At 46.5% G+C, this 17,721-nt stretch overlaps 1 protein-coding gene across 1 annotated transcript in view; it reads left to right on the forward strand.

Annotated features, from left to right (window-relative positions):
* SYNE1 (spectrin repeat containing nuclear envelope protein 1) overlaps nt 1-17,721 on the forward strand; it is a 982,166-nt gene that overhangs the window by 881,589 nt on the left and 82,856 nt on the right. The window contains 2 exon segments of the mRNA XM_030198470.1: nt 8,634-8,816; nt 9,372-9,509. Coding sequence (XP_030054330.1) covers nt 8,634-8,816; nt 9,372-9,509 — 321 coding nt within the window.

The following is a 17,721-nucleotide window of genomic DNA, read 5'->3' on the forward strand; positions in this document are numbered from 1 at the left end:
CGTCTGACTAGGACTGGCGCGTGGACATGAGTAGCGTCCTCCCAGGAGTTGTCTGCCGGTCCATATCCCTTCCACGCAATGAGATACTGGAGATGTCCCCGGAAGCGCCTTGCATCCAAGACATCCCGGACTTCGTATTCCCCCTGGGAGGCTGAGATGGCTGGACTAGCAGGCAACGCGGGCAAAGCCCCTTTTCTCAGAATCACAGGCTTCAGCAAGGACACATGAAAGGTGTTATGTACCCGTAATGTAGGTGGTAACTTTAGCTGATAACAGACCCGATTCACTTGCCTCACAATGGGATACGGGCCCACAAATCGAGGTGCAAAGCGGGAGGAGGGAATCTTCAGACGAAGATTACGCGTGGACAACCACACCAAGTCGCCAGGCTGGAAGTGCGGTTCCACTCTGCGAGACCGATCCGCTTGGCGTTTCATACGAGCGGAGGTCACTCGCAGCGCTTTCTGAACTGATGACCAAATTGCTTGGAGCGAGGTCACCGCATCGGCCGCTGCCGGGACATCCAAGTTGGTTTTCAAGGGAGCTGGTATCCGCGGATGTCGTCCATATACGATGTAAAAGGGCGAAGCGCCCGTGGCCGAGCTCACTCGGTTGTTATGAGCGAATTCTGCCCAAGGCAGCAGCTGACTCCAGTTGTTGTGGTGCTCATTGACATACATCCGTAGGAACTGCTTCAAGCATTGGTTCACTCGTTCTGTTTGGCCATTGGATTGTGGGTGATATCCCGACGAAAAGTTCAGCTTTATTTCAAGGGCCCGATTCAGGGCTCTCCAGAATTTTCAGACAAACTGTACTCCTCGATCAGAGGTAATAGATTCTGGCAGACCATGGAGACGAAAAATAGAGCTTATGAAATACTGTGCCAGCTTTCTCCGCCGAAGGAAGGGTAGGCATGGGTATGAAGTGGGCCATTTTAGAAAACCGGTCCACCACTACCAAGACAACTGTGTGCCCTTCAGAGTTAGGCAGATCCGTAACAAAGTCCATGGCAATGTGGGTCCACGGTCTCTCAGGTACCGGTAAAGGCATCAGCAACCCCTGGGGTCTCCGACGGTCAGCTTTATGCTGGGCGCACTCAGGACACGCAGCCACAAACTCCTGCACATCCTGATCAAGTGAAGGCCACCAATACTGCTGGGAGATGAACCGCTTGGTTCCCAGGATCCCGGGATGTCCTGCCATTCGAGAGGCATGCCCCCATTGGAGTGTCTTTTCTCTCAGCCGGGGTGGCACAAATGTCATACCTGCAGGTACTGCTAGCGTCATCGCGGGCACAATGACATCGGGTTTAATTACATACTGCAGGGGTTCTTCCTCCAGGTCAGCCTCCATGGACCTGGGGAGGGCATCTGCCTTGATGTTCTTCTCCGCTGGACGATAGGTCAGAATGAAATCAAAGCGGGAGAAGAATAGTGCCCACCGGGCCTGGCGAGGATTCAGCCTTCTCGCTTCTCATAAATAAGTCAGGTTCTTATGGTCCGTGAACACCGTGAAGGGCTCCTGCGCCCCTTCCAGCAGATGACGCCATTCTTCCAGGGCCAATTTAATGGCTAATAGCTCCTGATCCCCGATGGCATAATTCTTCTCGGCAGGGGTATACTTTTTAGAGAAGAATGCACATGGGAGAAGTTTCCCACTGGGGTGGGCCTGGGACAGCACTGCTCCTACGCCAACCGATGATGCATCCACTTCCACGAAAAATTTATTTGTCGGGTTGGGATGGCGCAACACTGGAGCTCCAACAAATGCCTGTTTCAGATTCTCAAAGGCCTGACACGCCTCAGGCGACCAGTTGCGAGCGTCAGCGTTCTTCTTAGTCAAGGCATTAAGAGGGGCAGTCAGGTACGAGTAATTCCAAATAAACTGCCTATAGTAGTTTGCAAAACCTAAGAAGCGCTGTAGAGCCTTACGCCCCGTAGGTTGCTGCCAGTGCAGGATGGCTGTCAGCTTACTGGGGTCCATACGCAGCCCGTGGTTAGAAATGATGTACCCCAGGAAGAGCAGTTCGGAGCGATGGAATTCACATTTTTCCAATTTCACATAGAGGTGGTTCTCCCTCAACTGCTGCAATACGGTCTTCAGGTGCTCCTGGTGCTCTTCCTCAGCCCTTGAAAAAATCAAAATATCGTCCAAGTAGACCATCACAAACTTATACAGGAGATCCCTGAAGATGTCATTCATGAAGGCTTGGAAGACGGCTGGAGCATTAGCAAGTCCAAAGGGCATTACCAGATATTCGTAATGCCCGTCGCGGGTGTTAAACGCCGTCTTCCACTCATCCCCCTCCTTGATCCGCACAAGGTTGTAGGCCCCCCTGAGATCGAGCTTGGAGAAGATCTGGGCCCCCTGGAGGCGGTCAAACATCTCAGAAATCAAGGGAAGGGGGTATTTGTCCTTCCGCGTGATGGCATTGAGTCCCCTGTAGTCAATACAGGGGCGCAACCCCCCATCCTTCTTCTCCACGAAGAAGAATCCAGCCCCCGCGGGTGATTTAGAGGGCCGGATGAAGCCTCGAGCTAGGTTCTCTCGAATATACTGGGACATGGCTTCCGTCTCTGGCCGGGATAGGGGGTATACGCGGCCACGGGGAGGTTCAGTGCCCGGTAGTAGCTCTATGGCACAGTCATAGGAGCGATGAGGAGGCAGAACCTCTGCTTGCTGTTTGGAAAAAACATCTCCAAAGGATCTGTAGGGCCCCGGTAACATAACATTGGCTCGATCCAAAGGAAGCGTCACTGGGGCTGGCGAGACCTTATCTAAACAGACCTTCTGGCAGCCCGGGCCCCACGCCGTCAATTCACCCCGGGCCCAATCAATGCAAGGGTTATGCAGGCGAAGCCAGGGTAATCCCAGGATTATGGCCTCAGTGGCCGACGGAAGGACGTAGAAGGAGATAACTTCTTTGTGTAAGACTCCTACCCGTATGGTCATAGGCACGGTTCTGGAGCGGAGAACTCCCCGAACCAGTCCCCAAGCCGCTGAGACAGTGATGGAATGAGGTAACTCCATCGTAGGAATTTGATGAACCCGCACCAGGTCCGCGCTGATAAAGTTGCCTCCCGCCCCCGAGTCAACTAGCGCCTCAAAACAAGGGGTATCCTTAATCGCCAGTAGAACTGGCACCAAAACCTGCATCCAAGGGGAGAAGGACTTTGGCCCTGACCCGGTCTCCCTAGCCGGTATCAGAGCTGCTGGTTTCCCGACTTCTTTCTCTTCGGGCACTCACGGACAAAGTGCCCCTTCACTCCACAATGCAGGCACAGCCCCTTAGAGCGTCTCCGCTGTCTCTCCTGGGCCGCCCGGTCAACCTGCATAGGTTCAGACCCATCGGGCACACCCAGCGACGGGGAAGCAGGGCTCTTGTGCGAGCTCCTCGAGTTAGCCCCTGCAACCTGCTGACCTGCGTGACGTTCACAGGCCCGCTCCCTGAACTGGATGTCCACCTGGGTGCAGAGACGGATGAGGTCATTCAGATCTGAGGGCAGCTCCCGGCCTGTGAGTTCGTCCTTAATGTTGGCCGAGACCCCATGCCAAAATACCGCAGTCAGGCTTGGGTTATCCCAACCTAGCTCCGCGGCCAAGGTCCGAAACTGGATGGCGTACTCACCCAGAGAGAGTCGCCCCTGATGTAGGTTCAACAGCTGAATCGCCGCCGAGGAGGGCTTCCCGGGTTCCTCAAAAATGAGCCAAAATTGTTTCAAGAACTCTGCCAAATTATCCAGGAGGGGATCCTTCTTCTCCCATAAGGGCGAGGCCCAGGCCAGAGCGGGGCCTGCCAGTAGAGAGATAATATAAGCCACCTTCGCCCGATCTGAAGGAAAATCCCGGGCCTGCAACTCGAAGACAATTTGGCATTGATTGAGGAACCCCCGGCAGGTCTTACTGTCGCCCTCGTACCTCGGGGGCGTAGCCACCCGAATCCCTCGGCCGCATGCATGGGAACCTGGCGGAGTAGCTGCTGGCGGGACCTCCGCAGCCCCCGTGACAGTCAGCGTGTCTACCCGTTGAGACAGTGCGTTCATGACTCCCGATACCTGTTGTAGCTGAGCATGCAATTGCTGGAGCAGTTGCATGGGGGATGGATCGGTCGAGCTCATGGCTTTTGCGTTCTGTAATCAGTTGGGTTGGTCGTGAGCCCTTGGGCCCTGGCCGAGGCCAGCAGGGCGCCGACCCAGGCCAAGGGGAGACCGACCCACCACCGCACACCCCAGCTACACAATACCCCCTAAGCTACCCCTCCCCACAGTCCCTCAGGAAGAAGGGAAATAGGCATACAGGCGGGCCTCGCGGCCGAACCGGAACCCACGCAGACAGAGCCACTCGTGCGAGCCTCACGGCTGAACTGGAACCCAATCACACACAGGGAGGGGTGAAAGAACCCAGAGGGCCCCAAGATGCCAGACACGCGCTGAACACCAGCAATAGGGCAGAGGGGGAAACAAAGGACCAGAGCGGGCCACGCCCACGCAGGGGACTAGCGCAGGACAGGGGAACTAACACAGCAACCCCCCCCCCCCCCCACCAGGGTAGGAGCCCCAGGCAGAAGCCAGAGGAACCAAACACAAAAGGAAGGCAGAAAGCCTTTGCCTCAAACCCACTGTAGACAGAGGCACACAGAACACAAAGGGTTAAGCTTGTAGAGCCAGCAGAGAGAGAGTGCCATAAATCAACAAACAATCAGAGAGAACGCTTCCCCTCCCCTCCCGAGAGGGAGTGGGGCCCATCCAAACAAACACACTGGCAGAGGCAGGAATACAATACACACAGTACACAAAGGGTTAAACTCACTGAGCCAGCAGGCCGGGACACTGGGAAGAGAAATCCTTAAAACAAACAAACAAAGAAGAACGCTCTCACTCAGCCCAGAGCCCTGGAGGCTGAGCAATGCCCAGCCCCCACTAAACAACCGAGCAGCTGACCCTGATTACAGAGCTACCTACACACACACACACACAGCAGCAGCTAACCCAGAGGGAAGGAAAAGAATACTCTAAATCAACACAGATCCCTGTCAGAACCTAGAGCACGTTCTGAGAGAAACCTATCAGGCTTTCCTGTTACCACCAAATAAGTAACGCAAAAGCAGAGAAACTCTTCAGCTGCAGGCTAAAGTACTATCCCCTGACGTCAGCACAACCCCTGGCAGCCAATCAGAAGAGACGTCCCCCCTCCCCCTCAGCCAAACCGGCAGAATCATAACACTGCCAAACATGCCGCATGTCGGTCAAAGGTCCCGAAAAGCACTGCCAAACATTAAAAGCTAAGTTCTAAATTATATAAGCTATGGTAGGAATAGACAACTAAATCAATGAAACAGTAAAATCATAAAAGATGTGGATATGAACAAGTGGTTAAATTAATGAAACAGTTAAAAATGTTTGCAATTATTTAGTGGACCCATGGAGAGCCAATGGCATGTCAAGAGTTGAGAGCATTCGGGTCTCTTGACATATGAATCACTGCTACACTCATTGTGCTGCTGAAGTCTGTAGTTGTCAATTTAAATTGATTTATGCAAAGCATTAAAAAATATATAGCAAAAAGAAGAACAGCTAAAAAAAGAACGAATGAAGAAAAGACTGTTGGTATGTGTATTGATATTGATTGGCATTAGAGAAGATGTTACATTGTTCAAGAGGATAGGCGCTGGGCATGTCATATGATTGAACACCTAAAGGAGGGCATCTATTCCTTCTGATCTCCTCTTCTTTTGTCTGCTGGAAAAAAAAACAAAAACAAGGCACCTTCACATTCTGCCTCATGACCATCAAGTCCATGATCGGATCATCTCAAATGACTCCTGATTTGGGCAAAGGCCTCCACTGACAATTTCTACTACCACCATCCCCCAGCATCAAGGAGTGCCTGCTCTACAGTCCCCTTGCACATTCTGATCCCTGGCTATTAGAGCCACAGATAATGTCTGCAGATGGCTCCTGGCCCAGCATAGCAGAAATGTAGCCTCCTGTGCTGCAGCTGCATTCTTTGTAGTATCTTGCCTGTTGACATAGGCCACTACCTTTGTACTGTAATAGGAAAACTTGACCACCCTGCCCTGTACCATAGGGAAGAAAGCATGCAGAGCTTCCCATATGGCCCTGGTTTCCAACCAATTGACCCGGATGATTTGGAAACAAACCAATACCCCTGCTATACCTGCTCATGGATGTGCATTCCCCAGTCGCTCATGTGGACATCCAGTATTAGCACTACCTATCTGGATGCATTCAGATCCATGTCTTTCATGATATTCCAGATTCAAACCGCCACTTCAAGCTGGCCTGAGCCAGTGGTGTCCATTGGAGCTGACATTTATAACTCTAAATCTGAACCAGTCAATGTTCCAATTGGATGGTTGCTGTTACGGACCCTAGGAACTATATGTAATCCCACTCTCACAGAGTTTTTTTGGAGAGGAAGACCTTCCTTTTACCCAGATTGACTAGCACCCCAAGTACTGGATACATTGAGAGGGCTGCAAGGTGTGCTGCTTCCCAGCAACTGCAGCTAACGCTTCACAGAAGAGGTATCTTCTCAGCTCTATGCCTTGGATTTGGCCCTGATGAGCCAATTATCCAGAAACAGATGAACCAAAATGCCCTCTGCAAAATGTTGTGGCAGCTACTGCTACTATCGCCTTCAAAAAAGTCTGAAGTGACATGAAAAATCTGAAAGGCAGAACCTAAAACTGATATTCGTTCCCTAGAACCGTGAACAGCAGGAATTAGTGATGTGCTTTCCAGTCCTTGCGGAGTCAAGAATTTCCCTGTTCACACAGCTGCAATCATTGAACACATTAAGGGCAATTCTGTAAAGGGTGCCTACATTTATCCAGGATTTAGGGGTGAAGTTATCAACGTGGGCTACTGTTAAGCTGGGTTATTTTACCACAAGTTGTGCTGTTTTAGCACAGGATCTCATTGCATAAAATGGCACCCTGTACTAAAATAGTATGACTTGTAAAATAACCTGACTTAACGGTAGCCTAGGTTGCTAGCTTTCCCTCTTAGTGTTGCTTCAGTGAAATATCAAATGGTCCACATCTGCTAGTAAGAACAGCATAAGTTCATAGATGTTGTATTGATCCTGTGTCTGAAGAGTGATATTTTAATTTTGCAAATCTGTGAATGGCCACAGGAGTACTGTACACAAATCTGCTAAAGTCTGTGCTGCGTAAAAATAAAATTTGCTGCATTCAGTGTGTGTGTAAAGCAGGGGCGTAGCCAGCCTTCCGTGGGAGAGGGGTCCGAGCCCGGGGGGAGGGGGCACATTTTAGCCCTCCCCCCGGCGCCGCCGACATTGCCGCCCCCCCTCCCGCCGCGAACCCGCCGCCGCTGCAGCCTACCTTTACTTTTGCTGGCGGGGGAGATGAATGCTTGTTCAGAATTTGCTACAGACTGTGTCAATGCCTTTGGCAGAGTACTGTGGAATGCTTTACACCAGTGGCGTAGCTACGTGGGGCCTGAGGGGGCCGGGGCCCCCGCAGATTCACCCCAGGACCCCCCTCCCGGCGAACCCGCCCCCGCCGCCACCTACCTTTACTTTTGCTGGCGAGGGATCCCACTCCCCGCCAGCCGACATCTTCTTCTTAGTCGCTTCCCGCTCTTCAATTTGTTTGCTGACGTCCTGCACGTTGTACGTGCAGGACGTCAGACTCAGAGAACAGAACTGTTCTCTGAGTCTGACGTCCTGCACGTATAATTACGTGCAGGACGTCAGCAAACAAATTGAAGTGCAGGAAGGACTGAGAAGACGTCGGCTGGCGGGGAGTGGGATCCCTCGCCAGCAAAAGTAAAGGTAGGCGGCGGCGGGGGCGGGTTCGCCGGGAGGGGGGTCCTGGGGTGAATCTGCGGGGGCCCCGGCCCCCTCAGGCCCCACGTAGCTACGCCACTGGTGTAAAGCATTCCACAGTACTCTGCCAAAGGCATTGACACAGTCTGTAGCAAATTCTGTCCTTGATGCCCATATTTCAAATGAAATTTCCCAGTAGTTTTTATGGTGGACAAACTTGAACAAGCATTCATTTTCCTTAGATTGGCAGTGCCTGCAAACAAGTCCAAATCTGCCTGGTTTATTTTCATTGCTAAAGAAAATAAATGCTTCTGTATTTGTGCATGCCATAAGAGGGGTCCTTTTACTAAGGTACGCCGAAAAGTGGCCTGTGCTGGTGTAGACGTGTGTATTGGATGTGCACAGGTTCATTTTCAGCACACCTGCAAAAAAAAGCCTTTTTTGGGGCGGGAGGGGACCAAAAATGGACATGCGGCAAAATAAAAATTGGTGCGCATCCATTTTCGTCCTGAGACCTTACCACCACCCATTGACTTAGCGGTTTGTCAGTGCACCTACACTGCTGATTACTGCCCGGTTAGCGCCATGAGGTAGAAAAAAAATATTTTTGGACATGTGTCAAAAATGGAATTACCGCCCAGGACTCGTGGTAGCTGGATGGTAGTTCCAAATTGATGTGTGTTGGATGCCTGTAGGCACCTACGTGCCTTAGTAAAAGGGCCCCTGAAGTTTATCAGTGGAGTGCTCAAATATTCGGCTGAGCAACAATTTTAAATAAGCCATATTGGAGACTAATCTGGTACTACTTTTGTTGATTCCAGGCTTTTCAACGTCAGGTCCATGAAAGCCTGACCCAGCTGGAGCTTATCAACAAGCAGTATCGTCGCCTTGCCCGAGAAAACCGAACTGATTCTGATTGTAGACTGAAACAGATGGTCCATGAGGGAAATCAGAGATGGGACAATTTGCAAAAAAGAGTTGCTTCCATCCTGCGCAGGTTGAAGGTATTTCTCACACTTTTTATGTCGCTGTATTGCTTGCCAAGAGAAGACACATGAGATGGTTCATTGTATGGTCTTCAGGTATATGGTTTACTTTCTTTGTTTTTCTTTATTTTTGGCTGACTGATGAGTTTCTGCCACATTGCATTAGTAACATGACAGTTTATCATTGGGCATCAAAAGTGTTTCATCTCTGTATTAATTTAACTTTCCCTCCAATGAGTTTGAAACGTGTTTCATCTGAGTTTCATATACATCTGATTAAATTCATTTCAAACTCAAGAGAGTAGCATTAGAAACCCACTTGAGGAAATGTTAAATGAGGCCTGTGCTCCTGCATAATTTGGAGAAGGAACTACATACCAGATTTGAAGTAGAGATTGCACAGGGCAGAACTTCTGGGATCAGTATCGCAAAGTTGATCAGTTGACACCCAAGTTAGATGAAAGGAGATTGCTTAACCTTTTAATGCTGAAAGGATTGTCAGCAATAAAAGACCAAAAAAAAGGCATTAAAAGAACACAATAAACTCATCTTTCTGCCTTGTTATTTTTTTAGCATTTTATAGGCCAGCGGGAGGAGTTTGAGACTGCACGTGAGAGTATTCTGGTCTGGCTAACAGAGATGGATCTTCAGTTGACAAATATTGAACACTTCTCAGAATGTGACGTCCAAGCAAAGATAAAACAGCTTCGGGTATGAGAGACAGTCCTACAAATAATACCAACACTTTCTGACAGCAAGAAATATACAAGATGCCAAACAAAAGCAGGCATTTTTAGTGTTTATTCAAGGTGGAGTTTTCAGCCTTATGTAGCTAACCCAGTAAAAGCTTATTGTTCTGCTTGTCATGCATGACATCGTACTTACCTTCAAAGACAAAGTTTCTTATTTATTTGAAGTATGAGACCTACTTTTCATATGAGTTGCTAAATAAGCAGCGATTTGGATCATGATTTCTCTGGAATGTGTGCATTTGGGCTGGAAGCACTCCCTTCTGTCTCTTCACAGCTAGGAGATGGGGAGTGCAATTTTCAGAAGCCATCTACCCAGGTGAATTGATCTTTTGAAAATTGCTCACCCCTTATTTGGGTAAAAGGTACAGGTAGGATCAGCGATGTGTGTACTTTTATCCAGGCAAAAAGTAGGCGGACATTGGGGGCATGATTAGACTAGGGGAGAAAAAGTCCACACTTTTATTATATTTTCAAATCTATATGTGCTTTGAAGGCGGACAAGGTACCCACAGAAAAAGTGGGTGCAAATCTCGGTGACTATTTCGGGGAGGGCAGGGGGAATTTTCAAAGGGGAAGTCTGTGGCTAGTTTTATTTGCAGGGAGGTCTTTAAGTTTGAACATTGCTGCAGGTATGGGGGTAATTTTATAACGGCATGTTTAGGTCTATATGCCAGTATACAAAACAGACACAGGACCCAGAAGAATCTTGTCCAAAGGACCCAAACGGCCTTTACTCAAATAGATCCTTTCGAATAAAGACCGTTTGCATCCTTTTGGAAAAGATTCTTCTGGGTATGTGTCTGCTTTGTTCCAACACATTCTGTTTGCTGCAGACTTTCCATGCCTCTGCTTATAAAATTACCCCCCCCCCCCCCCCCCGCGTTTAAAATTATGTACAGTGACAAGAACACACATACTTTGGGGTGTATTTAGGGTGGCGTGCAGGCAAGGTTGCAGTTTGCCCTTGCACTTTATAAAATGCATGTGAACATTTTTGCATGCTCTCAAGCAGAAGTAAATATTTGTGTTTTTAGCTGCTGTTTTTAAAGACATATGCATCTATGTGGCTTTATAAAATAGGCATCCACGGGGAGGTCACGTGACGCCATGGTGCGGGGCTGACGCTGGAAAGCTAAGCTCCGCGCACACTCACCCGGAAATCAGATAATTTGACTTACCCAGGGAGCGAAACGCCACAATTTTGAACTTAAAAGGTGGGGAAAGCGATTGGCGAGTAGAGATTGAGTGAAGAAACCGAGAATGGCAGCGAAATCAGTGAGAAAAGAGCGAGACAAATCGAAACCGCCAGAAACCAAGATGGCCGACCAGCGAGACCCTGGCGAATTAGCGGTGGGCTCCGCATGGCTGACGGAGATCACGGCCGAGGTTACAGCGGCGGTCGAGGCCGCTTTGGACAAAAAGCTTCAGCAATTGCTCGATAGGGCGGAGGAGGCTCATGAGCGTATAGACAGTATAAATATGGAGCTAGATGAAGGATTACAGCGGATTACAGAGCTGGAGGAGACGGTGGGGGCGCAGAAGGAGATCAACAAGAAACTGGAGAGGAAAGTACAGGATCTGGAGACAAAGATCGATGACTTGGAAAATAGGAGCAGGCGAAACAACCTGCGTTTGGTTGGCTTGCCAGAATCGCTTATCGATAAAGATTTGCCTACCTTTTTGGAGGATTGGTTGCCGAAATCATTACATATAGAGGACAAACTACAGAGTTTTTGTATTGAACGAGCCCATAGAGTTGGGCCTCCGAGACAGCCTGAGAACAGGCCGCGCGTAGTCATACTAAAAGCTCTGAACTTTCGGCATAAACAACAAATTCTGGAAGCGATAAGAGGAGGCAAAACTCTCACCTACCAAGATAAGAAGATCCTTTGTTTTCAGGATTATTCTCAGCAGGTGCAGGCGAGGAGGAAGTCCTTTGCCCCTTTATGTACGGACCTTTTCAATAAAAAAATAAAATTTGCGCTCTTGTATCCGGCTAAGCTGCGTCTCACGATAAATGGAGTTACAAAATTTTTGGACACAGTTGAAGCAGCTAAAACATACATTCAACAACATGGTGGAGAACAGACCCTCTAATGGGAAGGATATAACTACAGAAGCATTTGAGGGAGCTCTACAAGACGGGGGCTTACTTGAAACTAATTTGCTATGGGGAATCCTCCCCGGAAAACTTTTTTTGATTTCTCTAGGATGGAACATTGAAGGATGAAACAGAGATTCAGCTACGCCCTGATCAATGCTTGAATATATGGGATATTGTAGACGATTTGATATATATATACAACAGAGGAATCAGACATGGACTGTGGAATATAATATGGAATTGCAAGGGTCGTATGTGTATGGAGAGGCGGAACGCAATATGAGGCCGAAAGAATATACAGAACTGAATCACAGCACAGGGTGCTGAACCATCGCTAGGATGTGGTGAAAGCAGATGATCAAAGACCGGTATACGAAAAATGTTAAGTGAATTTGTGAATAAGTTGGTTGTTAAGACTGGGAAGAGTTAGAGGGGTTAATAATCACGGCAGGGTGAGTGTAGGGGTTAATAAGTGACTAGTTCTAGGAACAGGAGGGAGGGAGGGAGGCATTGAAGGATAGGGGCGGGGGGGGGGAGAGAGGGGGGGGAGGAGAGATAGGGGGATACATAAAATTAGGTTAACAGAACCTCAATTAGACATATGGAGTCAGAAGAGAAATATGAGTGAGTTGAATGAGGAGTGGCTGCTTGTACAAACAGCGGGAGTGGTGCTGCTGGGACACCACGACTGCTCTTATGTGAATGTGGAACAGTGGCGGATGCATAAGCGAGACTTAGGAGACTGATGGGATTAAGGATATACTCTTGGAATGTGGGGGGTATATCATCTCCCATTAAGAGAGAGAAAATATTACATAGTCTTAAAAAGAAAAGAGCGGATATAGCACTTCTCCAGGAGACACATCTGACGTCTCAGGAGCACCTTAAGCTTAAAACCTGGTGGGTGGGAACAGTACTGGAGACCCCAGCGGTGGGAAAGAAGGCTGGGGTAGTGATATTGTTTCATAAATCACTCCAGGTCGAGGTGGGGCAGACATGTATGGATGCCGAAGGGAGATATATTCTGGCACAGGTCAAGGTGAATAACACTACCTACCTCATTAGCAACATATATGCCCCTAATGTGTATAGTAAGAAATTCTTCCATTCTCTCATAAGCAAGATACAGCAATTTAATGTGTCGAAGAAGATAATTGGGGGTGATTTCAATGTAGTAGCTGATCCCACCATAGATAAATCACATCATATAGCAGGTGCGATGGGAGGGATAGATAAAGGTATCAATTTGATATGTGGGGCTGTGGGAGTGGTTGATGTGTGGCGGGTTCTTAACCCTACTACTAAAGATTTTACGCACTATTCTAGAGCTCACCACACGCAATCGCGAATAGACTACATACTGATAGATGAAGACAGCTTTGCAGACATCTTAGAGGCAACAATAGATCCCACGATAATTTCAGATCATGCGGCAATATCGATTGAGTTTAAAGATCTGAATTCGCAAAGCAGAGAGTTCAGATGGATATTCCCCTTAGATCTGTATTATGATCAGGATTTTAGGCAATTTATTAGGAGAAAGTGGGAAGAATATGAACTAAATAATGAGTCACATAGGGATACACCAATATTGTTCTGGGAGGCTGGGAAAGCTGTGTTAAGAGGTGAGATCATAGCATACAGTGTCAGAAAGAAAAAACAGAGAGATCGAGAGATCATTAGATTGGGGGAGCAGTTGGTGCAATTGAGGAGGGCATACGGACAAGGGGTAGCAAATCATATCCGAGAGCAACTATTAGCTACTCAGGTAAATTTAAATGAACTGATACATCAGCGAGCCAGAAAATCTGTTGAATATTATAAATATCAATTGCATAGATTTGGGAATAAACCCGGGAAACTCATGGCAGGGCTGGTGAGGAAGATGAAGGGGCAGAGGAGAGTGTTGGGGATCAAGACACAGAGGGGGAACCTAGTGCATAATGACACAGAGATAAGAGATGTATTTAAAGATTATTACGCCAGGCTATATGCCAAAAATGATGACGATGATCTAGACCCTGATATATATTTAGAAAATATTAATAAGACGAAGATCTCAGAACAACAGCAGAGGGAGCTAAATAAACCGATTGAGACGGAGGAGGTCCTCAAAGAAATTAAAGCCAGTGCCTTGCATAAAGCGGCGGGACCAGATGGCTATAGGGCTGAATTCTATAAAATTCTAATGCAGGATATAGGAGGCCCGTTAACAAAGTTCTTTAATAGATCAGTCGAATTAGGCGAACTTCCACGGTCTCTGCGATTAGCGGATATTGTGGTGTTCCCAAAACCTGAGAGAGATCCGACCATACCAGACTCATATAGACCAATCTCACTGATTAGTTATGAAGCTAAGTTGCTAGCTAAAATTCTGGCCTCAAGATTGGCAAAAGTGCTACCAAGCATAGTGGCGACCCCTCAGGTGGGATTTATACAGGGGAGACAGAGTGGGAAAAATATTAGACTGATACTGGCATCAATAGAGAATGTGCGCAGAGGGGGTGGAGATTCCTTATTGATCAGTTTCGACGCCGAAAAGGCGTTTGATCGAGTAGAGTGGGAGTTCTTGTTTGCTTCACTAAGAGCGTACGGATTTGAAGGGTACTTTACACAAGCAATATCTATATTATATAAGAATCCTATGGCGAGAGTGCTGGTTAACGGAGCGTACTCTCGAAATTTTGTAATTAATAGAGGTACCAGACAGGGATGCCCTCTGTCTCCCTTACTGTTTGCTATAACGCTAGACCCGTTGATTAGAGACATCATGAGTAACCCTGAGATTGAAGGTATAAATCTGGGAACCAGAGAATTTAAGATATCGGCGTTCGCCGATGACCTTTTGGTTCACCTAGCTAAACCGGAGAGATCGCTGCCGGTATTGATGGAGGTTTTTGAAGAATATGGGGCCTTTTCGGGATTTAAATTGAATTTTCAAAAGTCAGAGGGATTGCCCACAACAACTCGGGTAAAGGAGAAATGGGAGGGTAGGTTCCCATTGAGATGGGCGAACAAAGAATTTAAATACTTAGGCATAACATTGACAAGTGATATGAGTAGCTTATATAGACAGAATATTGACCAGTTACTGCAATATACGCGGCATAGATTAGCAATATGGGAGGGACTGCCCTTAACTTTAAGCGGGCGAGTGGGTTTGTTTGCAATGATACTTTTCCCAAAATGGCTGTATGTATTAAGACAATTGCCACTAGTCATACAGACTAAAGATATAAAGAAGATTCGAGGAATGTTGACTAGATTCTGTTGGAGTGGGAAAAAGGCTAAAGTTAAATTGGAATATCTCTATGGGAAAAGATCTGAGGGAGGATTGGGGTTGCCTGACATTAAACAGTATAATTGGGCTTGTCTAGCTAGACACTTAGCAGATTGGATTATGGAAACAGAAGAGCATACGGAATGGAATATTGAGAGTGCACTGTTTAGACCATATCACCCTTATTATATGATGCATGTTGAGAGTACAAAGATACCAAAGGAATGGAAACATCATGTTTTATTGCACCCAATGAGAAGTATATGGCAGTACATATTGAGGAGACTTAATAAAAACCCACGATGTACGGATCTCCTCCCACTGGTTGGGAATGGAGCATTCGAACCAGGGAATACGTGCCCGAACTTTGCCAAGTGGGCACAGGAGGGAGTGGTACTAGTGGCCGATGTTATGCAGGACACGGGAAAGATTATATCAAGAGGAACCTTAGAGGGCATGGTGGGAGTAGAGAATGTGGTATGGTATGATTACTGCCAGATCCACAGCTATATTGAGAAACTACATAGGGAAAAATGTGATAGAGGGATATATGAGCTGCTGGTGAATCTGTTTTTGCCACAGGGAAGAGAACAGACCACGGTATCCATACTATATAAACAGTTAAATTTGATAGCCAAGCATCGTAGTTACGAAGCAGTGGCAAGACGATGGTCTGAGGATTTAAAGGTAGAGATCAGCAGTGGAGATATAGTCCAATCTCTAAAGGAGATAGTACATAAAGTGGTGAGTGCCCGATATAGGGAGATACAATTTAGAATTGTTCTGAGGGCATATATGTCTCCCATACAGGCCTATTATGCAGGTAGATTGCAAGAAACACATTGTAGTAAATGTTATTTTCAGAGAGCAACACTATATCATATGTTTTGGGGATGTTCAGCCATACAAGAGTTCTGGGGTCCAGTGCTGGAATACTGTGAGGCCGTGCTGCACAGGAAGCTTTGGTTAGAGGCTAAAACTGTAGTGCTTGGAGTAAGAGGAAGAGGGTCAACACTACGACATAAAGAAAACATATTTATCTATAAGGTACTAATGGTTGGGAAACAATGTATATTACAACACTGGACACAAGACATAGGGCCCTCCTACTGGCAGTGGAGGAGCTCGCTTCATTCCTTGGTGCGAATGGAAGCACGTGCTATGACTAGTAGTCCTAGAAGTAGACAACGTTTTTGGGAAGTCTGGGAACCATATGTACAGGCTTTATCAAGCAGAGCTCGCAGCTTATTGGTGAACACACTCATGGGAGAGGAAGGTAGGGGAAGATAAATGGCTCTATATGTTACATGGTTAACGTTGATATAGAATTACGTGGTATAGGTACAGGGGGGGAGGGGTGGGGGGGGGGAAAGGGGGGGAAAGGAACATTTAATGAAACCTTTGATGACATTCTAGATTAGATTATGATAAGAAACAAAACGGAAAAAAACAGACGAAGAGTTGTATCAGGTAACTGTTTATTGATTATATTTGCAATTGAATGTAATATCAATACAATAGCTTCTTTTATTATTAAAATAAATACAGAATAGGGGTTGGGGGGAGGGAGGGACAATGTTATATGACAAAATTTGATGGCTGTATGTACTGATAATTGTTTAAGTGATGTTCCACTGAGTTATATACAAATGCTTCGAGATTGACATGTTCCGGTGGCTTTGTACTGTTGGTGTGGTCATCAATAAAAATTGTTAAACATAAAATAGGCATCCACTTAGCCTCAACTTAAACAGTGTTACAAAATTGCCCTCACAAAGTACACACAGCTGCTTTTTCACAAGGTAAAAGTTTGCCTTAAAAAAAACAAAACACATTTATATTTGAAAAAATACAACCTATCTGATCTCTGTCTTAAAATGAATATCCTTGTGGATGAAAGATCTCGGCTTTGCCTCCAACTTTCAAATCCTTGTTCTGGCTAAGACTCTAAAAGGTCATTATTCAAAAACCCCTGATTGTGTAAGATAATGAGATAACTTTACCCAGCTATCTTGAACCAGATATTTAGCAGCCTGTTATTTGTACAAACCAACTTGAGGGCACAGATTCAATGGGATGGTGCTTAATATTTTGGCTAGCCCATTCCATTCATCAAGCCCTTCCCGCTTATTGTCTGAGCAACTTTACAAAAGGTTTATGTGAACAAAGTTACTCAGACCAAAGGATAAGTTATTTTGTTTTGTTTTTAATTTAAAGTTGCAGATGTATTCAGATAAAGGCTTTTTTTATAGAATGGGAGAAAAACCTCAGTAAACCACGCACTGTATTAAGCTTGTTTAGCTGCAATGAAGCTCTGCATTTTCCCAGAAACCCACCATAGACCCTTTTTAATATTAAGTAATTCTTGACAAAATTACTAATTAGGGGATAACTCTTTTAATTCCAGAGTCACTTTTAATATCTATTACACAAAGACTCCAGTATATTTTTTTAATTAAATAATTCTTCACAGATATTAGGAGAAAGCAACTAATCAGCCTTATTCCAGAAAAATCAATTGTTTCAGAGGGGGTAAATCTATCTCCTTTTTTTTCTTCTTCTTCTTTTTCCTGGCTTTCATCTAAAATTCTTACTCTCAGCCACTCCCATCATGACAGGCACCACCCTACTGTATCTGGAGAAGGAATGCAACATAAGGGCTCCAGAAGTAAGCTGACAAAAAGAATGCTAGAGACATTGTGTGGCCATATTAAACCAGATCCAAGCCACACCATGCAAAATAAAATTATAATGTGCACCAATAAAGAAATAATATCATTGTGGGCA

This window comes from Microcaecilia unicolor, chromosome 3 (assembly GCF_901765095.1).
Source record: "Microcaecilia unicolor chromosome 3, aMicUni1.1, whole genome shotgun sequence".
Classification (NCBI taxonomy): Eukaryota; Metazoa; Chordata; class Amphibia; order Gymnophiona; family Siphonopidae; genus Microcaecilia; species Microcaecilia unicolor.